Raw genomic sequence first — 25,546 nt, 5'->3', positions numbered from 1 at the left:
ACTTGTGATGTAATATTTTAATGAAAATCCAGTATCGTAGTTTTCTCTTGTTTCAAATTTAATTAACAAAGATTGATGTTTCAAATGTAATGAACAAAAATTTATGTCCAGTATCTATAAATTAACTTTAATAAATGAATACTTTGTTTTACATCGTCCTGTGCTACCATACCATGGATTTGGCTACTTTGGGCTCGCAAGAGATCTGCCCTGGCAACTGTACTGACACTCACAGCTGGTGGTGTGTTGGTGCATCGTTTCCATTGTTTACTGGTAGTTACTGGTAAATATTTTTCAACCTAACGAAACTATTACCCGTTTAGAGGTCGACCCCCAATTTTTGCAAAATAATTTGGTCTTAAAAACTCGAACTACACACAGGTATATACGGTAAATAAGGACATGGGGGGCCAGGGATTTTTTAGGGGGGCAGCAATAGTACACGGATTTTTAACATTCACGGGTATCTCTGTTACCTAACCCCTGCGAATGTTAAGGGCCGACTGTATTTACTTTTGCTTTTACATTAATTTTATCATCTTCGCCACTGATCGGCTCGTTAGCCACTTGGACAGTCGATCACGTCTCTTCTGCACTGTTGGCAAGTGCTAGGCATGTACTGGCTCCTCTTGAATGAACATAAGAATGGAGGAAACTGCAGCGGGCCTATTGGCCCATACTGGGCAGTCCCATTTACACCCGACCCCTATTGCTCATTTATCCACCCAACCTTTGTTTGAAGCTATCCAGCGTATTCGAGTTAATGATGATGATTGGTAACTTGTTCCATTCATCCACTACTCTATTTCCAAACCAATGTTTGCCTATTTCGCGCCGAAATCTAAATTTGTCTAATTTAAAACCATTGTTACGAGTTCGCTCCTGGTTGGATAGTTTGAGTACCTTTTTAATGTCCCCTTTATTTAGCCCTAACTTCCATTTGTACACCTCTATCATATCGCCCCTTACTCTACGTCTCTCGAGGGAGTGCAAATTAAGATGCTTTAACCTGTCTCTGTACTCAAGGTTCCTAATGCCCGGGATTAGTCTTGTCAATCTCCTCTGAATTCTTTCTAGGGATTCTATATCCATTCTGTAATACGGTGACCAGAACTGAACTGCGTAATCCAAGTGTGGTCTCACAAGCGCAAGATATAGTTCTTGGATAACCTCGCTAGTCTTGTAACTAACACTCCTTTGTATGAACCCAAGTACTTTATTACCTTGTTTCGAGCAAATACACATTGTTTACTTGGCTTAAGATTCCTACTCATCATTACTCCCAAATTTTTCGCACAGCCGGATTTCTTTATAACACCGTTGTTCATCTGATATCTGATTTCTCTGTTTACATCTCCTAGACTAAGTACTTTACATTTGTCCACTTTGAATTCCATCTGCCATTTTTTAGACATTTCGAAAATTTTGTTTAGATCTTCCTGTAGTTTTGCGGAGTCCTCGTCAGATTTAATACACGCCCTATTTTAGTGTCATCAGCAAATTTACTTATGTTGCTGTCTACGCCGTTAACTACAGGTATGTCGTTTATGTATATAATAAATAGTAATGTATCTAAACCTGCTCCAGTGTTGGTCAAATCTGGGACCAGAAAGAAAAGTACTTTATTTTATAACGTTTCCGGCGCAAAATGTATATTTTTTTCGAGTATCTTTTAAGATAAGCCTTCCCTTTGAAAGAAAATGTGGGGTAAAATACAAAAAAAGAACACCGAACAAACCTTTGAAAACCTTACCTAACTTTACCTAACCTACAAAAAACTTAACATTGCTTTCGAGTTCATGGATTACCCCCCCCCCCTCCCCCCACATCTTAACACCGAAAACTACACCAATACATTAAACTCCGATAGCAAGAATAGAGTAAGTGCTGTATAGCCTTAGGATATTTATACGTTAGGTAAGGTTTTCAAAGGTATTTTTAGTGTTCCTTTTTTTTAGTATTTTACCCCCTTATTTTCCCTTTATTTCAAAGCCCTACCCACTTTGAACAACCAAAGTCTTGTCGCTTAAAATACTCGAAAAAATATAAATTTGCCCTGAAACGTAATTGCATAAAGTATTTTACATTTTTCTTTCTCCCTATATAACTATCATAGCTACTGGGGAAATTAATAGAAACGAATTTTAACCATATATTATTCATATGATTAGTGTCATTACTGTACTATTATTTAAGAGCAAATGTCACTATAATTTTACGCGGTTGATTGTCTTAAGCTAGTAACGTCATCAACTACACATCGGAAACTACCACTTGTGTAAATCCTCAACGCTATCAACAAAGACGTATACATTGGGAATCTAGGTATTGCCTGAAACGGCCTTGCCACTCGACCAATATCTAGCCAGAGTATAACCCCAGGAAATCTGTAGTAAAGCAGTAGGCGGTCATCAATTTGTAGAAGGTCCAAAGATTCCCTAAACGCCCTTTTCCTACAGAGTGCACGGTCAGAGCTAAAGCTGTCATTGGTAAGCCTAGTCTTGAAGCTCACATGCGTGCTTTACTCGCTCTCTTTCCTTTTCTTTTTCAATTCATCTGCTAAATTAATATTTTCCAGCATTTTAAGAATCATTATTAAGACAGGAGTCATATGAGCTCTAATGTAATAGTATTTTTATTGTAACAGCACACGAGCTTAAAACTTAGGAATATTATCAATTGTATAATAAAGTGATCAAATATTATTAAGATTTTGTATGCATCAGACATAATTATTTAATATGGATATACATGTATGTACAGTACTAGATGCGAGAGGTACAGTACCACATTTGATAAAACCTTCCTATTGTATTCGATTCTGGCAGCTGGCCGACGTTACATTCAAATGGGTGTAGGACGCCCCCTACAACTGCGTAGCCGCATGCCACCTGCTACGTCCTCCCTAGCAACCAAACGAGCGGCCCAGGGGGGGGCGTCACCAGATGCCACAGTATCCTAGCAACGGAGTCAAAAGACCGGGGTTTCCCACGGGTGACTCACGGCTGCTGTGTATATAAGCTCTGTCTCTCCATTGAGATTCATTCTGGCCTCTCTTCTTGAACACAACACCACCTCCTCCTCCGCCGCTGCCTGGCGGCCCTCGCTTCTCCTCCGCCTGCCTGGCGGTCCTCGCTCCCGCCGGCGAGCATGGCGACCCACCAGCTGTCCTTCTCTGAGCGTCCTCACCAACCAGCTCTCTTATTCTGCTCTCGGTTCCTGAACACGCAACACCTCCTCCAAGCAAGCTCCTCGCTGTCCCGTTCTCATTCAACCTGGAGGCCAGCAACAGGCAACATCTTCTCTAACGAAGCTCCTGCACATCTACCTCCTTCAACACGCTACTCACCGAACGTGTCTACTGAGCAGCTCCTCACCACACGGCACCTCCAGCACCAGACTGTCTACCATATAACTTATATTATATAAGAAAACCACCTTAGAGTTTCCATCCATCCTGAGTGCTAGACAACATTATATCACGAAACCCTACAAATGGTGACTCCCGGAGATTCGCACTCACACAGGATGGAGGAGACACTGATCACGCTCCCAGTCTTCAAGCAGCATAGAAGACTGGCTTATCCACACAGAAGCAGCTCTGCTACTCTAAGCAGACACCAGCTCCTCTTCCTGCCCCAAGCACCACATCCTACCGACCCCAGCACACCCGTCCTGCCTCAGACGCCGACCCCGGCCCAGCAGTAACCCCTGCCGCCCCTGACGCGGCCTCTGTTCCTGAGTGCGGACCCACACACCCCTCTTTTCTCCCTCAGGTACTCCCTGCTAATGTCCTGCACCCTGCTGCTGTCGTGGACCCAGCTGCTGTCACGAGCCCTCATCCGCTTCTGCTGACGCAGCCCCTGCTCCTGACCCAGGCCCACACACCCCAGCAGGCGCATCTGACGACTCTGTACCTGTCATGAGGGAAGCACAACATTCATCGCCTACACACACCCTTTTCTCCCTCTCTCCTCCCACAGATAGTGTGTATATAGACAGTTGTATCCAGCGACCGGCTCATCCACGCCATCGCCGTTGTCTCACATGAGGCATGCACCGCCCGTTCTGCCTCACATGTGCTAAGCAACTCTACAGACAACAAGTCTCCTACACCGCCTGGAGGGAAGGGGGAGTATTGTAGTGGACGTCTCCCCTACAACTGCGTAGCCGCATGCCACCTGCTACGTCTTCCCTAGCAACCAAACGAGCGGCCCAGGGGGGGGCGTCACCAGATGCCACAGTATCCTAGCAACGAGTCAAAAGACCGGGGTTCCCACGGGTGACTCACGGGTGACTCATGGCTGCTGTGTATATAAGCTCTGTCTCTCCATTGAGATTCATTCTGGCCTCTCTTCTTGAACACGCAACACCTCCTCCTCCGCCGCTGCCTGGCGGCCCTCGCTCCCGCCGGCGAGCATGGCGACCCACAAGCTGGTCCTCCTCTGAGCATCCTCACCAACCATCTCTCTCTACATCACGCTTGTAACCATGCTACCTTCCCAGTACCAAGCTGCATTGTACATCCAATACAACATGTATATAGAGAGCACATTGGGAGTTTCCTTTCTCCATTCCATCCTGAGTGTGAACCAAACATCAAAAACCCCACAACCTCGCTTGCAACCAGCCTTTGGAACTCCTTTTCAGCCCTTCTACATTCTATCTTTGCTTGGTTTCTGGCTCTTGCATGCATCCTCCTGTCCTGCTCATCGTTTGAACCCAACCCACGTCTTGAATTTCTGGGCTTTCTTCTTAACTTTGCCGACCGCACTGGGTTTGGTCTTGGGTATATATTTATCGATCAAATGGGTCACTTTACTAGTTATGATAATCAGCGTAGTGTCTGCGTTCTTGTGCCTTAAGGAGTCAGGCCAGTGGATACCCCTCATCTCTTCCCTCACCCCGTTGTAATTTCCCTTGTAATATTTGCACCTTGGCCTGGCCTTATCTTGAACTAGGTAACAGTTAAATCTGAATGATAACACTATATGGTGACTGGTGCCAACTGGGGCAAGGTGTTCCAGTTTGGCCACCATACCCTCCTCGTTATGATGAGGTCTAGTGGCTTGGGTGTTTGCTCCCTCCTGTAATGTGTCGGGTCTCTAACATGTTGGAACAGAAAATTTTCTCCGAGAGTTTCTACAAAAAGAGTAGCAGGGTTATTCAAGTCATTTGGGGTGAACTCGTCTCTCCAGTCGATGTCACCATCGTTAAAGTCCTCCATGATAAGGAGGTGGCGAGGGTTGAGCATCGCCGCGTTGTTGAGGCTCTTACGTTCCTATAATTTAGTGGGCCACAGTTTGGGGATCTGTAGATACACCCGACAATAAGTAAGTCCCCTCCTTTTGGTTTAATTTCACACCACTTGGACTCTTCATGCTCTCTTTGTTCCCCTCTCTCCCTAAGTTTCTCTTTTAACCCATTTACTTTGTTGCAAAAAACTTAGTAAACAATGCCGCCAAAGGGAACATTTAGGGCTGCGTGGCTTCACTATGAGGAATTCAAGGATTGACACAGGAGGGTCGAGGGCAACGCCAATAAAGCGTGCTGCCGTTTATGCTGTGCAGATTTGTCCGCCGAAACATCAGCTCTGAAACGGCATAAACTCTCACAAATGCACAACAGAAATGTTGAGAGGCTGGAAGAAATGGACCAGGAAATGGACTCTCCTGAGGTTGGTGACGCATGGTAGGCAGAGCTGAAGTTACACTTGCGACCTGAGATGTTTTTATAGACACGACCGCCTAAATAGACATGACAAAAATTCAATTGAACCCAATAAAGTAGAGGACCACCTACCAGATGACCCACTATGTCTTGGGGCTGGTGTGCATATACTTCTTCAGACATCTGAATTTGCAGGCATTAAAGACCAACTGAAAGATGTCAGATCAAGATGTCGATTATTCCTCATAACAGCCTGTCAACAAATGAAGGCCACATTTTCTTTCGATAATAAGTTATTGCAGCTTTGTACAGAGCTATCAGTTATAAAGTGCCTAATCAACAATGCCTTGATGGTAACCCCATCTTTCGTAAGCTTAGCCATGGAAGTACCGCAAATTTATAATGGGGATCTCCAGGCACTAGATGATGAATGGCGGCATTTGCACAACATGTCTCTCCCAGATGATATCAAACAAACAACACCGAAACATTTTTCATGGGATTACGTAAACTGGAAAAATGAGGATGATGAACCAGCATTTTCCGTATTTCCACAATTTGTCCTTGATCTGCTGGCCCTTCCAACTTCCAATGCAGACGCGGGGAGGATGTTTTAAAAGGTGGGTCACGTTAAAACTAAGCAAAGAAACAAACTACAAATTCAACACAAGTAGCTTTGGTTCATGTTTCCGAGGCAGTAAAAGCCAGAGGGAATGTGTGAAATTTCAACCTATGCAGGATATGATAAGATTTGTGAAACCGCAAGCAGTGTGTGGTGATTAATGGCACGAAATCGTCATCTGTACCTGTCACAAGTGGGGTACCACAGGGCAGTGTATTGGGCCCGCTGTTGTTTGTTTGTTTCATAAATGACATGCCTGACGTTGTACACTCCTCCATACAAATGTTTGCCGATGACGCCAAGTTATTTCGAGAAATTAAGAACCAAGCAGACTGTGAAGAGCTGCAGAAGGACCTCTGTGGGCTCCAGGAATGGTCGAAGAAATGGCTGCTGAGATTCAATGTCACGGGATGAAGAAACTGCACTAGTTGAGACTGTGTGTGAGAAGGACCTAGGTGTGTATGTTGACAATGAGCTGAAGTTCTCGGGCCATTGCGAGAAGAAGGTAAATCAGGCAAATAAATTATTGGGTCTTATAAGAAGGTCGTTCAGATATCTAGACGGTCCGTCCCTCGTAACAATCTTCAGGAGTGAAGTGCTTCCCCATCTGGAGTACTGTCACCCCATCTAGTCCCCGAGATATGCTAGGGACTGTCAGTTGGTTGAAAATGTTCAAAGGAGGGCCACCAGACTGGTGCCTGCACTTCGGCACCTGTTACCCTGAGAGATTGGAGCGCCTGAACTTGCCTAGCTTATGCTACAGACGGGCAAGGGGGGACCTAGTTGAGGTGCATAAGCATCTCAGGGGGCACGAATCAGTTGAGTGCCCTTACTTGGAGCTGGCGGACGCTCGCCCCACAAGGGGTCACAGCTCAAGATTGAAGAAGCCGCAAGTCCAGAAAACCGTGAGGGCAAACTTTTTCGGAGTGAGGGTTGTAAACTCTTGGAACAATCTGTCAGAGAGTGTTGTGACGGCACCGAGTGTGAGCTCTTTCACGACAAGACTTAACCAACACTGGAGCAGGTTCAGGTACATTCAGGAGCCGGTGCATGCCCGGTATTTCCCAACAGTGCGTGACAGAGACGTGACTGACCGCCCGGGCTGCTAGCGAGCCGATCTTTTGGTGAAGAAGATGAATGAAAAGGAAAAGTAATCAGAGAGGTGACCGATCGCCCAAGTGGCTAACAAGCCGATCAGTGGCGAAGAAAATAAATTTTTACAGTATAGATTTATTTTCAGTTGTACATATGTATTATTATATATCTGATATCAATAACTATTTTGTTTGTATTTGTAATATTCATCAAGGCTGTACGCTTCATGTATAATAATAATAAATTAATAATGTGTATCCAACTTGTTTCATCCTACGACTATACCAAAACTCAAATTGAAATAGTTACTCAAGGAAACCCATTTCCTCTAGTCACATCTGCCTATAAAGAAAACGTGTGGTAATGCGGTATTTTGGCAACTCTGCATGACCCTAGGAGGCTTGGCTCGGTTTACAAATTTGACAAGTACTGTACGTGAGACCTCAAACCTTCCATTACCATAACTGACAATGACCCCCATAGAAGAAAAGTACTGTATGCAGGTGAGTGAAAATTAACTGCCGCGACCTTAAATTCCACAATTTTCCAAAAGGTAAGAAAAACTGAAGTGAATTATTATTAAATAAGAGTTTTAAGCTGTTGTAATGACCAGATTTGACCAACACTGGCATAGGTTTAGATACTTCTAGGAGCCAGTACTTGCCAACAGTGTGTAACAGACATGACCGACCATCCATGTGGCTAATGAGCTGGTCAGTGGCGAAGAAGATAAAGTAAAGCATAAATACGTATGTAATTTTTAGCCTAGTGTTTTGGGTCAATACAATATGCAGCTAATATGCGACTGGTGGCCATCAGCGGTTCGGTAATTATGGAAACTGTTTATAGTTTTGTATGATGATTACCTTCACTTCTATTCCCTTTTGGGTATTATTGCATTTACACACCGTTCATTCCTACCACTAATCTATTATCATATTCGAATAAGACGTCTAATTTTAAGATAATTTTCATCTATTACATTACCTGCGGAAATGTTTAATAACGGAGATAGCTCTTCCAAAAAAATTTATATTTCTTACATTAACCTCCAGCCATTAGCGTCTGCCTCCCACCCAACACTGCCTGTCTCTCTCGTTTTATTTTGGGTCTCATATTTTGAAATTCAAGTTCAGTTCCGACCATGGAGGTCTGCGATGGATGGCACGTACTGTAAAGGATATGGAGCTGATTGCGAGTTGTCGGAGAAAAAAAACGTAGAAACTATAGCATTTTTTCAATCGCGTGGTGTTTTTCCAACCTCAGTAAAGTGTACTAAGAGCAAGACGGAATGTAAATATCGCAAAGACCAACGTGTGTGACGTTGGGTAAGAATCCCAGAATGCAACGACGAACAAGAACCAGGCCAATAAGGTAAGAAATAAATGATTCCATCATATGGTGAGAGTCAGTTAAGTTAGGTTAGGTTTTTGTTTTTCTAGTGTTTTTTATTTTTTATTTTTTAGTTGCTTAGCCACTTTTTTTTCGGAAATCGTCAAGCGAAAAAAAATCGCAAAAAAAAGGCTAATTTCCGCCAAAAATGAAGGTCATATTCGGTCTAAACACACACAAATACACTAGAAAATTATATTTATTTACTTGCTAGAAGTGAATGGTGTGACAATGCAAATTTACCCCCTTTTGGCTAATATTGACGACTAACCCACCGATGCGTTAATTGTTTTGATGTTAATTTTCTTAAAATATTTTCATCGGTAAATTCTGATATGATAATCATTTAATTTGAAAATGGTTCGTTTGGTAGATAATTAGGCACCTAGGCGCGCATTAACTGCACTACTTCATCTTGCTCAGGTGGCTCATTGTACGTCTATGAGCCACTTGTGATGGGTGGCTGTTCTCTTGTCCATAAAAAAAATTAAAATTACACCATTTCATAGTAAGTTCTTTCTGCTTAATATGCCAGGGGCGCCTAACAGCCAGGAAGTTAGGTAGGTTTCTTTGGTTAGGCTGGTAAGCTCTTATAACAATGCTACCAGAAGCTGCTTTTTTTTCTTATCAACTAAGGTTAGGTTAGGTTTAATTTAGAAATAACCACTTTTTAACGCATTTGCCAAAACTACAAATGTTCATCATAATTTAACACAGTATAGTTTCAGCATTTTAAAAATCTGTTTCAATGAAAAAGTCGGCGACGGGTCAGTTGTCAATAATTACTGTCGGGGTAGATGTGAACAATGTATCTTGGCCGTCAGAGGTTTGGTAATTATGAGGGTGTTCTTAGATATGGTTTTGTACGCTGATTACTTTCAGTTGTATTCATTGTGTAAGTGCTTAGTCTTCTAGATATAGCCAAGTTAAGATAGAGGTATTTATATTTTTTCCTAACATAATACAGCATCCTTTAATAAAATGAGTAAAAACTGGGTATTTTTAACCCTATTTTCAGTGTAAAACAGCGGATGGTCACCTTCCAAATAATTATCCAGTATGCTATTTAATTTTTATGAGTACAGTAATATTAAATTTTCATGATGAGAAAACTTATCTCTTTTAAGCCATAACTAGTTAAGTTATAGGGTAAAAGTGGAGGAGATGGTTAGTACCCGAAGGTGTTGTTATGGCACAGGATACGGGTACGGTAGCTGTGTGCAAAACGTCGATGTCTATTGGTATGGCAGCCTAATGCGCATGTGTGGTGGGCAGACTAAACAATGATAGTGACTAAGATGGCCTTCTTTCTGATCAATCTATCCTAACCAAACCAGACTTAACCTAACCTATTGTAATATCCTTTTAACCTAACCTATTTTAATATCCTTTTAAGCTAACCTATTTTGATATCCTTTTTGCTTACTAGTCAGTCAATACAGCTGCCTTACCAATATCCTATGTGATTGTTTTACCTACACCTGCTGTACCTGTATCCACTACATTTTATAATTTGTTCATATTTTACACAGTTATTGTATGGGTGATCGTAACTAAAAAAATGATACAACTTTTTCCTTAATTTTATTTTATATTTTTTCTCTATATACAATTATGCCGGGGCGCTCCTGCTTAACACGAGTACTTAAGGTACTGGATATTTGGACCCATATTCTGGAACAGGGTGGTAATATCAACAATATTTACCTAGATTCTTCCAAGGCTTTTGACAGTGTACCCCATGAAAGGTTAAAAATTAAACTGGAAGGGTACGGTATTCGGGGAAATGACCTAATGTGGATTGGAGATTTTCTCCATGACCGTAAGCAATATATGTGGTGATTAATGGCACGAAATCATCAATGTGTAACCGTCACAAGCGGGGTTGTTTGTTTGCTTCATAAATGACATGCTTGACGTTGTACTCTCCTCCATGCAAATGTTTGCTGATGAAACCAAGTTATTTCAGGAAATTAAGAACCAAGCAAACTGTGAAGAGCTGCAGAAGGATCTCTGTGAACTTCAAGAATGGTCGAAGAAATGGCTGCTGAGATTCAATGTCACGAAGTGTAAGAGGCTCCCCCTGGGAGGCATATCATATGTCCCAACGGGACGAAAAAACTACATTAATCGAGACTGCATGTGAGAAGGACCTAGGCGTGTACGTTGACAATGAGCTGAAGTTCTCGGGCCACACCGAGAAGAAGGTAAATCAGGCAACTAAATTATTAAGTCCTATAAGAAGGTCGTTCACATATCTAGACTGTCTGTCCCTCGTAACGATCTTCAAGAGTGAAGCGCTTCCCTGTCTGGAGTACTGTCACCCCGTTTGGTCCCCGAGATATGCTAGGGACTGTCAGTTGATTGAAAATGTCCAAAGGAGGGCCACCAGACTGGTGCCTGCACTTCGGCACCTCACCTACCCTGAGAGATTAGAGTGCCTGAAATTGCCTAGCTTATACTAAAGATGGACAAGGGGAGACTGAATTGAGGTGTATAAACATCTCAAGGGGCACTTCTCAGTCGAGTGTCCTTACCTGGAGCTGGCAGACGCTCGCCCCACAAGGGGTCATGGCTCAAGGTTGAAGAAGCCGCAAGCCCAGAAAAGTGTGAGGGGTAACTTTTCTGGAGTAACAGTTGTGAACTCTTAAAACAAACTGTCAGAGAGTGTTGTGATGGCACCGAGTGTGAGCTCTTTCAAGACCAGACTTGACCAACACGGGAGCAGGTTCAGATACATTCAGGAGCCGGTGCATGCCCAGTACTTGCCAACAGTGCGTAACAGAGACGTAACTGATCACCCAAGAAGCTAACGAGCCGATCCGTGGTGAAGAGGATAAAAGTAAAGTAAAATAAAAGTAAATAACCTGTAGTGGGCAGACCATGAAAGATAGGGAAATTGTGGGGGTAGAAAGCAGAAAAAGAGTGAGCATTTGGCAGTCATTTCAGGTCTCGGTAAAGATTTGGAAAAGGTCGACCACAGAAACTACTGTACCTGTATTAACAAAAATAAGTTTTTTGGTGTATTTTGTGGTGTTTCAAGTGAATCTGTCCTTCATTTACATTGGAAATGAGCCATTATGGAGATTTCGCCCCCCAATTACCAATAATATTGGTTGCACACAGTGGCCAGGACTTTGAACTCGAGGGAATTGTGGGGCAAAAACTTGCAAAAAAAATCAAAACGAAACCTCCTAATCAGAGAAACCAGAAGAACCTGACCTAGCCTTCTAGCCAGGAGACTGCTAGAGGATAAAATGATGCTATTTGTAGGAGTATAGTCTTGTGATCATTGTACTGTACAGTGTTTGGCTTGAAACATGTACAGAGTGAAATATTGTCAGTAATGTTCCTTTTAATTGTTGGCACAAAACACCAACACATGATATCCTTACACAATCTTTCTATATTTTGTGCATGATTGCCTATAGCACTTCACAGAGGTTGGCAGAATACCATGAGCCTTACAAAGTCAATGGAAGTACTGTAGCTCCATTTTCAAATACGCAATGAATGATTTGCCAAGCTTAGTGAGAACAACCTGTTCAGAGAGAAGCCATTTTGCGACTAGCCAACTAAAATTCAAAACTCAGAGGATGTGCAGGAGTATCACATGACACTGAGAGCAATGCTGATTGGTGGGACAGAGTCACATGACACCGAGACTCACGGCGATTGGTGGAACATGCTCGTGTGAGTCAGATGTAAAGTTGTGAACAGTGTCTCCTGCCAAAATGTAAGTTCCTGTGTGAAATCAGTAAATCCCCCTATATAAATACGAAGTTCCATTGTCAACCTTTACTGCATCTTAACCCAGGTCGCTACGTGTTTTGTAAGCGAAGAGATTACTGTCGATAATTCTCTTATGGTGCCGCGTGTTTATGGCCATTGTTAAACTAATAAATTTTGAATCCGTTATTGATTATCTTTAAAATAAACAATGGTGCATCACATCTCAGATTTTATTACCATAAATAATGGCTTCATTGTCTTTTTTTCTTCATTTTTTCATGTTGTAAGTTTCACTTTCCTGGTTCTTTTCTGTTCTGTCGGTGCAAATCCCTTTGATTTTGTTTTTCTTTTTGGAATAGGTTCTTAAACCTATTCTGCATTTAAATGACGAGAATCCTATACAATACTGCATGTAATTGGATTCGAGTCCCATTTTAAAGGTTTGGATACATATCCCCAATTTCTTTGGATTATAATTGGTTTCTAAGTGAACTGTATGTCTCTGCACTTTTTGTTCTTCCACAAGGGGACAGACTCAGAGAGACAGACAAGCTCTCCATCTTGACACTAACTACATAGTTCTCAGGCCCTGTGCGGGTTGTTCTTTATCATTTCACAAGTTATCTCTGATGGTGGAGGAGGAAGTCTGTCTTCAAGAGTTCATCTGTCAACATGGCAGGATGTGCAAGTGTTCAAAATGAGGCAGAGAACTGACAGAGAAGAAGTTAGGTAATTTTAAGTTAGGTTCTGTGCATGTTTACAGTATTTCCATTTTTATGTTAAGTATCGTGCATTTAGTATCTCCAGAAATTTAGTTAAAATCCATAAGATTTTTCTACTGCTAACTATGTTGTCCACCTTTACCTTTAGTTACGGTTTTTTATATTTTTTATTCCCCTTTACAGTTCTTATTTAAAATATGCTTGGCTATCTATTTGTAATTATTCTTTTTTTTAGTAGGCCAGAGTAATGTGTGTACTGTAGTTCATTTAATACTTTTAATAAAATACTAAACTATTTTTTATATCATAGTTGGTATTCAAAATACTGATTTATTTGTCTTATTTCTAGGTTCTTGGTTTGGTTGAGGTGCTTGAACATTGCTTGTCATAAGGATTAAACTTTCCGCCAGCAATATTCCACACATATACGCAGTGACCATTTTGTCCGTGACCAGTACCTAATGGTCATATTCTTCATAATTTGGAAGGTAATAAATCTACAGTTCATATATTATACAGTACACTAATTATTTTCTGTCAGGAATATTTTTTCTTTAACCCCCTGAGAGCCGCAGTAAATTTTGGGCTGGTTCTTTACGAATGTTTAATTACCCATGAAAAAATTAAATTTGCAGTACAATTTACACTAATTTTTAATTTCATGTCCAAGTGTATTTACTGAATATGGCACATTAATTTCTTTACTGTGTATTAATGAGTGTTAGTGTTATATTATTTGTTGTGAAAATTAAGTATTTATAGGGAAAACCTAATGATTTATGCAAAAGTGTTATTATGGAAATTCTGGAGTGTAATACATGTGTAAAATGGAGCAGTAGACAGTTATATACATCTTTTATTACAAAATATTATGTTGGCAATGCCATAAACCATCATACAAAAATACAACAATAAAAAATTATCGATCCATACATGTGTGCATGTAATTACTAAATGTAAAAAAAGTAACACTTGCCAGCACTGCAGGCGAAGAATGAAGTATCGTAGTAGGTGACATAGAGGCATGGTAGGTGACATAGAGGTATGGTAGGTGACACAGAGGTATGGTAGGTGACACCGGCATGGTAGGTGATGCAGGTGACAAGATATGCTTAGATTTTCCCAGATAATTTTATTTATCTCGGCATTTCCCGAGTTATACTAATACATTCCGAGACCATATCCATGCCAAGTTATATGAAATTCCGAGTTATCAAATGCCAAGTTATCGAGGGTTTACTGTATAATCAATTTGCAGGTGTTTTCTGTTGACGATCATTGAACTTTTTAACTTTTCAGATCCTTACACCAGTAAATTTAGAATCCTTCAAACAAGTTCTTCTGAAGCATATTATTGAGAACATACTGTATAGGTACATTTGTGTTGATTATTTGTTAAAGTGTACTGTATTACCCGCCTACTTGGTTTCCTTAACGCGTTTATCATTATCGTGCTGCAGTGAACTTTGCAGTGTATGTTATAGTGAGATAACAAGCTTGAGGGTTTGACAAAAAACAACAACCCCCCCCACCAGCATCTTTCTACTAATGCAAGTGTTAAAAACCAATATTATTGATATTCTCTTAATTATTAATTGTTGTGCATACCATATAAAGTTAAGATAAAATTTTTACTACAACATAGTTGTGTGTCAAAAGTGGATTCAGTCTCTATTGAATAATCCTTATGTTCTGTTGTTACTTAGGTTTTCACTTACGACCGTTCATTGACGTAAGCGGTACAACTGTACTGTATATACTGTAGCTAGTATGATTGTTAAAGTGTTATATACTGTAGCTAGTATGATTTGTACATTTTCATTTTGAGTTGTTCAAGGATGTATTGGTATGCCAATTAGCCCCGTTCATGAACCTACGGCCACTTAAAACTCATAGATGATGATGACGATGATTTTAAGAAACAGATCATACATTAATGTTATTGTACTTAGAATTACATTAAAGTTTATGTACACAGTAAATTCTTAAGATCAACTTTAAATACTTTCTATGATTTACAGGTATTTTCATTTTCTTTTTCAGTTGATGTACAATAATGACTTAAATTACAAGTGTTCAAAATAAGATGGATAGTAGTGCCCCAGATATGCTGATGGACACAGAAGTTTGTCCACAGCCAGGCTATAACTGCCACCATACACACACTGGATAAAGGTAAGTGAATGTTAAAATGTTTTGCAAGTTTAGTGACATAGTGTGGCTACCAAATTATACCATGTTAGTATATTACTGTTTAGAGGACTTTTATTTGAAGAAGCGCCAATGATGTATATAACATTTTGATTTCTTACCTAATTTTGTTTACTTTATTATTTACAGTTAAAAAGAAATTATATAACTTGTTACAACTTTATTTTAATACACTTGAGCTCAGCACTTTTACCATCAGGGTTTCAGACAGGAGTAAATCTCTACACAAATCCTCTCAGAATTTTTGCTATGGAATTTTATCCCATTAGGTGAACTACCAGCAACAGCTCTTCAGTAGAGTTTATTGAACATGTTATTAATTTATTTGACATGTTCAATAATTTCAAGCATCATTTGAAAGAGCATAGGGGCAATTAAAAAATTTTTTTTCATCTTTGAACATACAAGTATAGGAAAATATAACTTATACCCAGTCATGAAAATTTTGTGTACCATCAAATGTACATATTTATTATGTCAATGGTTGGATGTATGAGTGCTGGACAAAACCCCCAGTTAAGGTGCAAAGAAGGACAAAAGTTCCAATTTTTATATTAATGTTTCCCAAGGTCAGTAAACTCCTAGCCTCTGGTGGGAATATATATACTGTCCTGTCCTGTTTTTGTGAGCCTTGTACTGTAGTGTTTTTAAGGATCATGTAGTATATCCACCCCACTCAGCTCCACCTCAAGTATCTTCACCTCAGCTCACTTCACCTTATGAGACTTTTATAGCTGTATAATTAGGTTAACAAAAATGAAAAACAAATTAATGCTTCTTATTTTACATCTTTATTAATAGGTTACCAAAAGTCATGGTTGGCAAAGACCATTGGTTTTTCTTTAAAAAAAATATTATGCCATTATGTTGGTTTTAATAAGCTTGAGGTACTTTTAGCCCTTTTAATAACTCTTTAATATGCTATTAATCATAAGCATTACATTCAGGATGATTTAGCAATCATTTATAGTCTTTTTCATCTCAAAAACTCACTGTACAAAGGCCAAACATAAGCCTTGATCAGTCATCCAGTCTCCTCCTACATGTTTAAAGGCAAAAAATAAGTTCATATTAATGCATGAAAAAACTATTTTCCTTTTACAGTTGAAAGTCTTAAAGAATTCATTTAAGTACAGTTGGAGAGAGAGAGAAGGAGAGAGAGAGAAGGAGAGAGGGAGAGAGAGAGGGAGACGGTCAGTGTCAACTTGGTTCCCCAGGACCTATATACAGTAATACATCATCTGAACACATTAGAGTCTAGAGGCTCAGAGACCAACCATAAACAGAAGCAGTCACCAGTTATACTGAACAGTGGCAACTTGGCTCCCTTATAATCAGGATGTGAGGTGTGTGCAGACCTGTAAGAAAGCTTATTATTTTAAATTTCACCAGTGTATAATAGTTCACATCAATGTATATATGAACAATCATGGAGACATAACACATCCCTTTCTAACACCCACATTTATTTAAAACGTTTCACTTTCTGTCCCATTTACTCTTACTGTTGCCCAGCTTTTACTGCATATGATAGTCTTCTTCCCACCCCATACACTTGTAATGCCTCCCACATAACACGTGTCATATGCTTTTCCAAAGAAAAACAAATTAAAACCAAACAAAAAAGCAAAGATTAAAAAACATTTTTTTTGTTTGGTTTCAACCATTGGTTTAAATCAGCCAACCCTTTGAAAACCATAGGCAACGAGTAATTAGCGTTTGAAAGGTAATTTAAATTTTTTGATGTCATTTGGACAAGTAATTACTGTATACAAATATCAAATTGCAGACAGCAGATTCTTAAACAGCACTCTCAGAAGTACTGTATGTACCTAGTACAGTACAGTGGGGTATGCTATAATGAATCTAATTGGTTCTAGAACCTTGTTCGTTACAGCATTCGTTCGTTATAGGATTAATCCGTTCCAGGCCCCCAAATACAACCACTTAACACTGAAAAATATAATATAAAATTGTAAAAATTGTAAAAAAGTGCATAAATATGCATATAAACCCCTGAAATAAAGAATATCATTAATATTTGTAATAAAAAAACAATAAATTAGAAAAAAAAAAATTAAATAATGTTCGTTGTAGGAGTTTCGTTCGTTATAGCATTCTCAATTTTATAGGTAAAACCGTTCGTTATAGGAATATTCGTAGTAGAATCCGTTCGTTATAGCATACTTACTGTATGTGGATTTTAAACCAAATCCGTGATATCAGACACTGGCGAGAAAAGGGAGTAAAGCTTCCTCATATATATATATATATTTTTTTTTTATGGGGAATAGCCCACCGGACACAGATCATCAACTCTCTCACAATGGGGCCTGGGGGGGCAAACTTTATAGACCAAAAAAAATTAAAATTTAAAAAGTAGAAAAAAAGACTGTGTTACTCTATGTAGAATGCTTGAAAACCAGCTTTTTGAAGCGAGACATTGTAAGAGTATGGAAACACAGAAGAAGGCAGAGCATTCCACAGTTTGGCTGTGTGAGGAAAGAAAGATGTACTATAACAGGTTATTCTGGTGTGAGCGACATCTACATAGAAACAGTGGGCACCTCGGGCAAGACCGGTGTTACGAGCCTACTGCCAAATCCACCGAAGATTGCCCGTTAAAGTACCTGTAAAAGAGAGAGAGTGAAGCAACATTGCAGCAAAGAGAAAGGGAAGAGAGATTGTCGACTAAAGGAGAGTTAATAAGACAAAATGTCTCTCATTCCACCCTATCTAACAGTTGGACAGAAAACGAGCCACCCCAGATATGAGAGCAGTACTCCAAGTTAGGACGAATGAATCCCTTATAAACTTGAAGCAACTGCTCAGGAGTGAAGGAGCTACAGCACCTGTATAGCATTCCTAGCTTTTGGGAGGCAGCTTTAGCATAAATATATCTTCATAACAAACATAACTACACTACATTAACATACTTTTTCACTTTTACTTTTATCCTCTTCACCACTGATTGGCTCGTTAGCTCCTTGGGCGATCGGTCACGTCTGTTACGCACTGGCTCCTGAATGTACCTGAACCTGCTCCAGTGCTTGTCAAGTCTGGTCCTGAAAGCTCACACTCTGTGCCATCACAACACTGGCAGATTGTTTTAAGAGTTCACAACTCTCACTCCAAAAAAGTTAACCCCTCACAGTTTCTGGACTTGCGGCTTCTTCAACCTTGAGCTGTGACCTCTTGTGGGACGAGCGTCCGTCAGCTCCAGGTAAGGGCACTCGACTGAATAGTGCCCTTTGAGATGCTTATACACCTCAATTAAATCTCTGTAGTACAGTACTGTATAAGCTAGGCAATTTTAGGCGCTCTAATCTATCAGGGTAGCTGAGGTGCCGTAGTGCAGGCACCAGTCTGGTGGCCCTCCTTTGAACATTTTCAGTCAACTGACAGTCCCTAGCATATCTCGGGGACCAGACGGGGTGACAGTACTCCAGATGAGGAAGCACTTCACTCTTGAAGATTGTTACGAGGGACGGACGATCTAGATATCTGAACGACCTTCATATAAGACCTAATAATTTAGTTGCCTGATTTACCTTCCTCTCGCAATGGCCCGAGAACTTCAGCTCATTGTCAACATACACACCTAGGTCCTTCTCACATTCAGTCTCAATTAACGCAGTTTCTTCGTCTCGTTGGGACATATAATATGCCTCCTTACTGTTGGTCTATTTGTTTTTTGTGAAGTGACGATCGCCCTTCTTGAGGCCCCTGGGAGCGCCGCCGCCCCTAATTACCCCACAATCGAATCGTGGAGCATATATTGGAAATCAGCATGCTCAGGAGTATCTATAATGTGATTTTCAACAAAATCTAATTTTGGGCCCAAACTGTCGAAAATGTAAGCCTTACACCTTACTAATTTTTCGACCAAAATATACTCTTCTCTCCGATATGAAATTTAAGAGGTTTAACTATTTAAGTACTTGCAGAATAACACTTTAACACCAAAATCACAATTTGGAAACCCATAGTTGACCAGTAATTAACATTGAAAAATTTCATTAATTTTCCAAGCATCATTAAAACCACTAATTACCCTGCATTCGAATCATGGACCTTATATTCGAAATCAAGGGCCCTTGGGGACACCGCCTCCCCTGGCAGGGCGCCACCACATCTGAAAGGCCACCAGGGGACACCGCCACCTTTGGGAGCCACCAACCCCAAGAGCGCTGCTGCCCCTGGGAGTGCCCCTGGGATGGCCCTCTAAGGGCGGTGGCGCTCCTAGGAGGGATCCTAGGGGCGCCACTGCCCTTGGGAGGGCTCTTTGGGGTACCGCCGTTCTTGGGAGGGCTCCTGGGACAGCCGCCGCCCCTGGAAGGGCCCTTGGGAGCCCCACAGCTCCTGGCAGGGCCCCTGCGATCTCCGCCACCCCTGGAAGGGCCCCTGGGAACACCGCTGTCTTTGGGAGGGCCCCGGAGGGTGCCGCTGCTTCTGGTAGGGCCCCTGGGGTGCCGGCGCCCTACTCAAGGTCTCACAAGGACACTAAAATAGGACGTTTAATTAAATCTGACGAGGACTCCGCAAAACTACAGGAAGATCTAAACAAATTTTTCGAATGGTCTGAAAAATGGCAGATGGAATTCAATGTGGACAAATGTAAAGTACTCAGTATAGGAGATGTAAACAGGGAAACCAGATACCAGATGAACAACGATGCTATTGAGAATCCGACTGCGAGAAAGATTTAGGAGTAATGATAAGTAGGAATCCTAAGCCAAGTAAACAATGTGTATTTGCTCGAAACAAGGCTAATAAAGTACTTGGGTTCATACAGAGGAGTGTTAGTTACAAGACTAGCGAGGTCATCCTAAAACTATATCTTGCGCTTGTGAGACCACACTTGGATTAAGCAGTTAAATTCTGGTCACCGTATTACAGAATGGATATAGAATCCCTAGAAAGAATTCAGAGGAGATTGACAAGACTAATCCCGGGCATTAGGAACTTTGAGTACAGAGACCGGTTAAATCATCTTAATTTGCACTCCCTCGAGAGACGTAGAGTAAGGGGCGATATGATAGAGGTGTACAAATGGAAGTCAGGGCTAAACAAAGGGGACATTAAAAAGGTACTCAAACTATCCAACCAGGAGCGAACTTGTAACAATGGTTTTAAATTAGACAAATTTAGATTTAGGCACGAAATAGGCAAACATTGGTTTGGAAACAGAGTAGTGGATGAATGGAACACGTTACCAATCATCATCATTAACTCGAATACACTGGATAGCATAAAACATAGGTTGGATGGATATATGAGCAAAAGGGGTTGGGTGTAAATGGGACTGCCCAGTATGGGCCAATAGGCCCGCTGCAGTTTCCTCCATTTTTATGTTCTTATGTTCTTATAAGGACTCATTAGGTCTCACAAGGACTAATAAGGACTTACAAGGACTCATAGGGACTAATAAGTACTCATAAGGATTCACAAGGACTCATAACATTTCTCAAGGTCTCATAAGGACTCAAAAGTACTAATAAGGACTAATAAGGTCTCACAAGGACTCACAAGGACTCACAAGGACTTATAAGGTCTCAAAGGGTCTCAAGGACTCATAAGATCTCACAAGGATTTGCAAGGACTAATAAGGACCCCTAGGGGATGCCTCCGCCTTTGGGAGGGCCCATGGGGGAGCCTCCGCCCCTGGGAGAACCCCTAGTGGCACCTCCGCCCCTGGAAGGGCCTCTGGGGGCGCCACCGCCCCTGGGAGGGTCCTTGGGGGTGCCACCACCCCTGGGAAGGCACCTGGGGGCGCTACCAACCCTGGTAGGGCCTCTAGTAGCGCCGTCACATTTGGGAGGGCTCCTGGTGGCACCACTGCCCTTGGGAGGGGCTTTGGGGGTGCCACCACCCCTGGGAAGGCACCTGGGGGCACCACCAACCCTGGTAGGGCCTCTAGTAGCGCCGCCGCCCTTGGGAGGGCAGCTGGGAACGCCGCTGTCCCTGGGAGGGTCCCGGGGCATGCCGCCGCTTGAGGGAGGGTTCCTGGGGCTGCCGGCGCCCTACTCAAGGTCTCACAAGGAATCACAAGGTCTCACAAGGTACTCACAAGGACTCGCAAGGTCTCACAAGCACTCCCAAGGATTCACAAAGTCTCACAAGGACTCACAAAAACTCACTAGAACTCACAAGGTCTCACAAGGACTCACCAGGACTCACAAGGGCTCAAGAGGTTTCATTAGGACTCACATCATCTCGCAAGGATTCACAGGAACTCACAAGGTCTCACAAGAACTCACAAGGGCTCATGAGGACTCACAAGATCTCACAAAGACTCACAAGGCATCTTAAGAATTCACAAGGTCTCACAAGGTCTCACAAGGTCTCATAAGGATTCAAAAGGACTAACAAGGTTTCACAAGTTTTCCCAAGGACTCACAAGGTCTCAGAAGGACTCACAAGGTCTCACAAGGTCTCCCAAGGACTCACAAAAATCTCAAGGTCTAAGAAAGACTCACAAGGAATCACAAAGTCTCACAACAACTCACAAGGACTTACAAGGTCTCACAAGGTCTCACAAGGACTCACACGGATTCAAAAGGACTCACACGGACTCATAACGTCTCACAAGGACTCGTAAGGTCTCACAAGGACTAATGAGGTCTCACAAGGACTGATAAGGACACACAGGTTAAAATAAGAATGTCGAGGGTTTAAATGTTAACGTCGTCTAATTCTTTTAAAGATTACTGTCAGGTGGAACACTTCCGCTTTCACCAAGGATATTGAATAAGATTATGGATATTTGTAACAAAAGATGTCTATTTACAAGTAGTTACACTGATAATCGGTATGAAGACATGAACATGGAGGGTATGGAAGTGCTGGACTGCCGGTCGGAACAACTGTCGGGAGGATCGACACTGTCCGTCAAACGTGGGGTCTTGTATATCCACACGGCACAGGTGGTAAATTGGCGTCTTCTCAACAACTTCGCAGGAGAGTAAGTATCATCCTAACCGGCACAGGTACTTGGTAATGGACCCGGTAGGAACAGCACAGAGGCTAGGGCTGACAGTGTCCTAGCTGGCGTGCTGACATACAAGACTAAGAGTGCAGCAGTTCCCACCAATGTGACCATGAAGAAAAACCTGCAACAATACAGTACATTTAGAATACAGTAGTGACTAATTATTTTAGTAGTAACTGTCAACATGCTATTATATTTGCACAATTCATACACATTAAGTTGAACATAGTGTACATATTAATTAACAAACATTACACAAGGCACCCTTAAAACATAGATAACTCCATAGGAACCATAAACCAAAAATGATAATGAATAATATGGAATACTCACAGGTAGCAGGTGACCAACTGGGTCAGAGGAAGGGAGCCAAGTGACCAGCCATACGGTTACACCCTACACTATGACTTGGTTCAAAATACCCATGAGCAACACCTGCTTCAGATACATAGAACAAACCCAGCACTGAACTAGACAGTTCCAACAATCATTGGACTAGAATATAAAGGTCTCACAAGGACTCACAAGGTCTCTCAAGGACTCGCAAAGTCTCACAAGGACTTGCAAGGTCTCACAAGGACTCGCAAGGACTCGCAAGGACTCGCAAGGACTCGCAAGGACTCACAAGGTCTCACAAGGACTCCTAAGGTCTCATAAGGACTCACAAGGTCTCGCAAGGACTCCTAAGGTCTCACAAGGACTAAGATTATAGCGTAATGGACTTCTAAATATCTTGAATTACTCTTCTATTTTTTATTGTGAACCCAGACCCTCAATCAGTACATAAAGTAGTACCTTTGTATGAAATTTGAACAAAATTAATTGTATGAACCCAAGTATCGAAATGCAAGTTATTAGGCCAGGAATTATTTTTGACGTAAAATGACATTTTTGGGGGAAGTGAAAACTAACGTGTTTTTACAGCAAAGATAATCTGCATTTGTAATACTATGTATATGAAGATGATTTAAAACTTATAGGTTGACTACATTGTGTTATAACTCTCCAATTTTTACGTTGTAGCTGAAATAATATAAGCTTACCCTTTAAACATGGCAGTTGTTATACTGGTATAGCTCCATTCTTAATCCTTATAATTCTTCTTGGTACAATAAGCAGTTTATATTTCAAGTTCTTCTCAAACACACTGGTATCAAAATAGAAGCTGCATATTAGGGCTTTTTCAGCATTTATAAAGTATTTCCCCTTGCACAAGTGAATCCACCTTCTCAGTTCTTTATCCTTCGCCCAGCGATGGAAAGTTATATCACCCCTGTTTTTAATTTGGGATAAACACCCAAAAACTGAGCAGGTGTTTGGCAGGTGTGTTGTTGTATGATGTGTCGACACAAGTGACGTGACGAACTCCAAGAGGGGCGGCCCGTTTTCTTTGCATGTCTTGTTTTCTATAGAGTTAGTGAAGTGTAGACCACACCTTGTACCCAGCACCTGGTGACCGCTTTTCCAGCTTTAGCTCTGAGCTAAATGTCAATTCAGCGTGACCCTCAAGACCGCAACAGAACTCACTCGCCTTACATTATAAATTTGACTACAATATTTCAGTTGCAAAGGTCTAGTTCCCGGGCGTGGTGATGATCACTCTATATCTCATGAATAACTATACATCCGAATTTCTAGGATGGTTGATAGACATGCACTGAATTTTGGTGTTCTTTCCAAAAAAATAGAAAATAAAAAGTTTCCACCTCCATGATTACGAATGATCACTCTGGCCCGGGGTAGCTGTAGTAAACGTCAGTGTTGCTGATTAGTTCACATCGGCCAGTTGCCATACGTCACATAAGAGAAAACGTGTAAAATTATTGAGTAACTTAATTAAACAGGAAATAAATAGAAAATATTCAAAGACGATATTTATTGATAATGAAATACGTTTTATTTTGGTATGAAATAAAAAAAAGAAGTAATAAGGTTTAGAAAAAAATAAATTTGTAACGAATTGTGCATATATTTCCACATTTTGTAATGAAATACAAAGGTAATAAACAATAGATATTACAGTACATGGTATTTACAATTAATCATTAGGATTTTTTACAAACCGAATCCAATTTTCACTTGGCTCGTATGAAACACATCCTCCACATTTGAGAACCATTTCAGATGGAATGATTAGAGATGTTAAAGTTTGTGTAGAAAGAATATTTCTTTGCTTAGTTTTGGTCAGGTTCACCTTGGAAAAGATTCTTTCTACATCAACATTTGATGTGGGCAATGACAATATCTTCAGAGTAAAGTATGGCAGCTCACGGAAATATGGTTCACCAAAATCATCTTTCATACTTGACATTTCCTTGTAGAATAGCTCTGTATTTCTCTGATTTTTCATATAGTCTGGAAATTTTATGTTGTCAATGGCTCTCCACTCATTATCCAACTGCTGTTTGTTCGTGGGAGATATTCTAGGGAAAGTGTTCATTAACGGTAACATTGAAGGCATTGTCACCCTCAACTGCTCATTTAAAAAAAATTCTACTGAAAATACAAAACACATCTGTATAGGTTCATTACCAAGTGGAAACCTTTTTTTAATTTCTTTGCAAGATATAATCATAAATTACCTGCATCTATTCATCACATCTTCTATCATGTCTTTCCTGTCCCTATACTCTTCAGACTGGAGGAGACCAGGAACTTCTATCCCAAGGTATATCTGATTAAGGGGGAGGAATTCTGTGTTGTCTTCAGGATCTATATTTGCTATACTTGAGATCCTGTTCACTCCATCTCTCTTCATGTAACTCCACAATACATCACGGTAAAGATCACTGTATTTTTTATGCAATACTTGTATTGAAGGTTCTTGATGTTGGAAAAGAAGGTTTAAGTTATTCAACTTTGGCAAAATATAGTTGAGAAAATGGAAGTACAGGCATATAGATGGATTATTTAAGCTTTCTAGAATAGATATATATGACAGTTTCTCACTTAAGGAATAAACATTAATCATTTCTATCTTAAACTATAAGAGAAACAAATACTAAAGTAAATTGTATTTTTTCATTAGTTTACTTTGCACGGTATCACATTTCCTGTTTCCTGTATTGACAAAAAGAAAATGGTTTTGTGATGTCAAACGGTAACCAATCA

The 25,546-nt window shown here is 40.8% G+C and overlaps 1 protein-coding gene and 1 long non-coding RNA gene across 3 annotated transcripts; one reads left to right on the top strand and one right to left on the bottom strand.

Moving 5' to 3' along the window:
• Nucleotides 1-7,740: 7,740 nt before the first annotated feature.
• LOC121867402 lies at nucleotides 7,741-15,366 on the top strand. Of its 2 annotated transcripts, none has more exons than XR_006089147.1 (3): nucleotides 7,741-7,940; nucleotides 13,583-13,721; nucleotides 15,277-15,366. It is a non-coding gene; the product is annotated as an uncharacterized LOC121867402 (long non-coding RNA). The 2 variants fall into 2 exon arrangements; XR_006089146.1 differs by having other exon boundaries at nucleotides 7,745-7,890.
• A 5,693-nt stretch (nucleotides 15,367-21,059) lies between these two features.
• Nucleotides 21,060-21,428, bottom strand: LOC121867396 (basic salivary proline-rich protein 3-like). Its single transcript, XM_042367310.1, has one exon. The coding sequence runs from the start codon at nucleotides 21,426-21,428 to the stop codon at nucleotides 21,060-21,062; it is 369 nt and encodes a 122-aa protein (XP_042223244.1).
• Nucleotides 21,429-25,546: the final 4,118 nt, after the last annotated feature.

Source organism: Homarus americanus, unplaced genomic scaffold, assembly GCF_018991925.1.
Source record: "Homarus americanus isolate GMGI-L3 unplaced genomic scaffold, GMGI_Hamer_2.0 scaffold31050, whole genome shotgun sequence".
NCBI lineage: Eukaryota > Metazoa > Arthropoda > Malacostraca > Decapoda > Nephropidae > Homarus > Homarus americanus.
Note: the sequence above shows the minus strand (reverse complement) of the source record. Positions and strands in the feature narration are given on the sequence as shown.

Bases quoted from the DNA above. Each gene is read 5' to 3' on its own strand.
- LOC121867396 (XM_042367310.1), bottom strand. From the start codon at position 21,428: ATGCCCCGGGACCCTCCCAGGGACAGCGGCGTTCCCAGCTGCCCTCCC.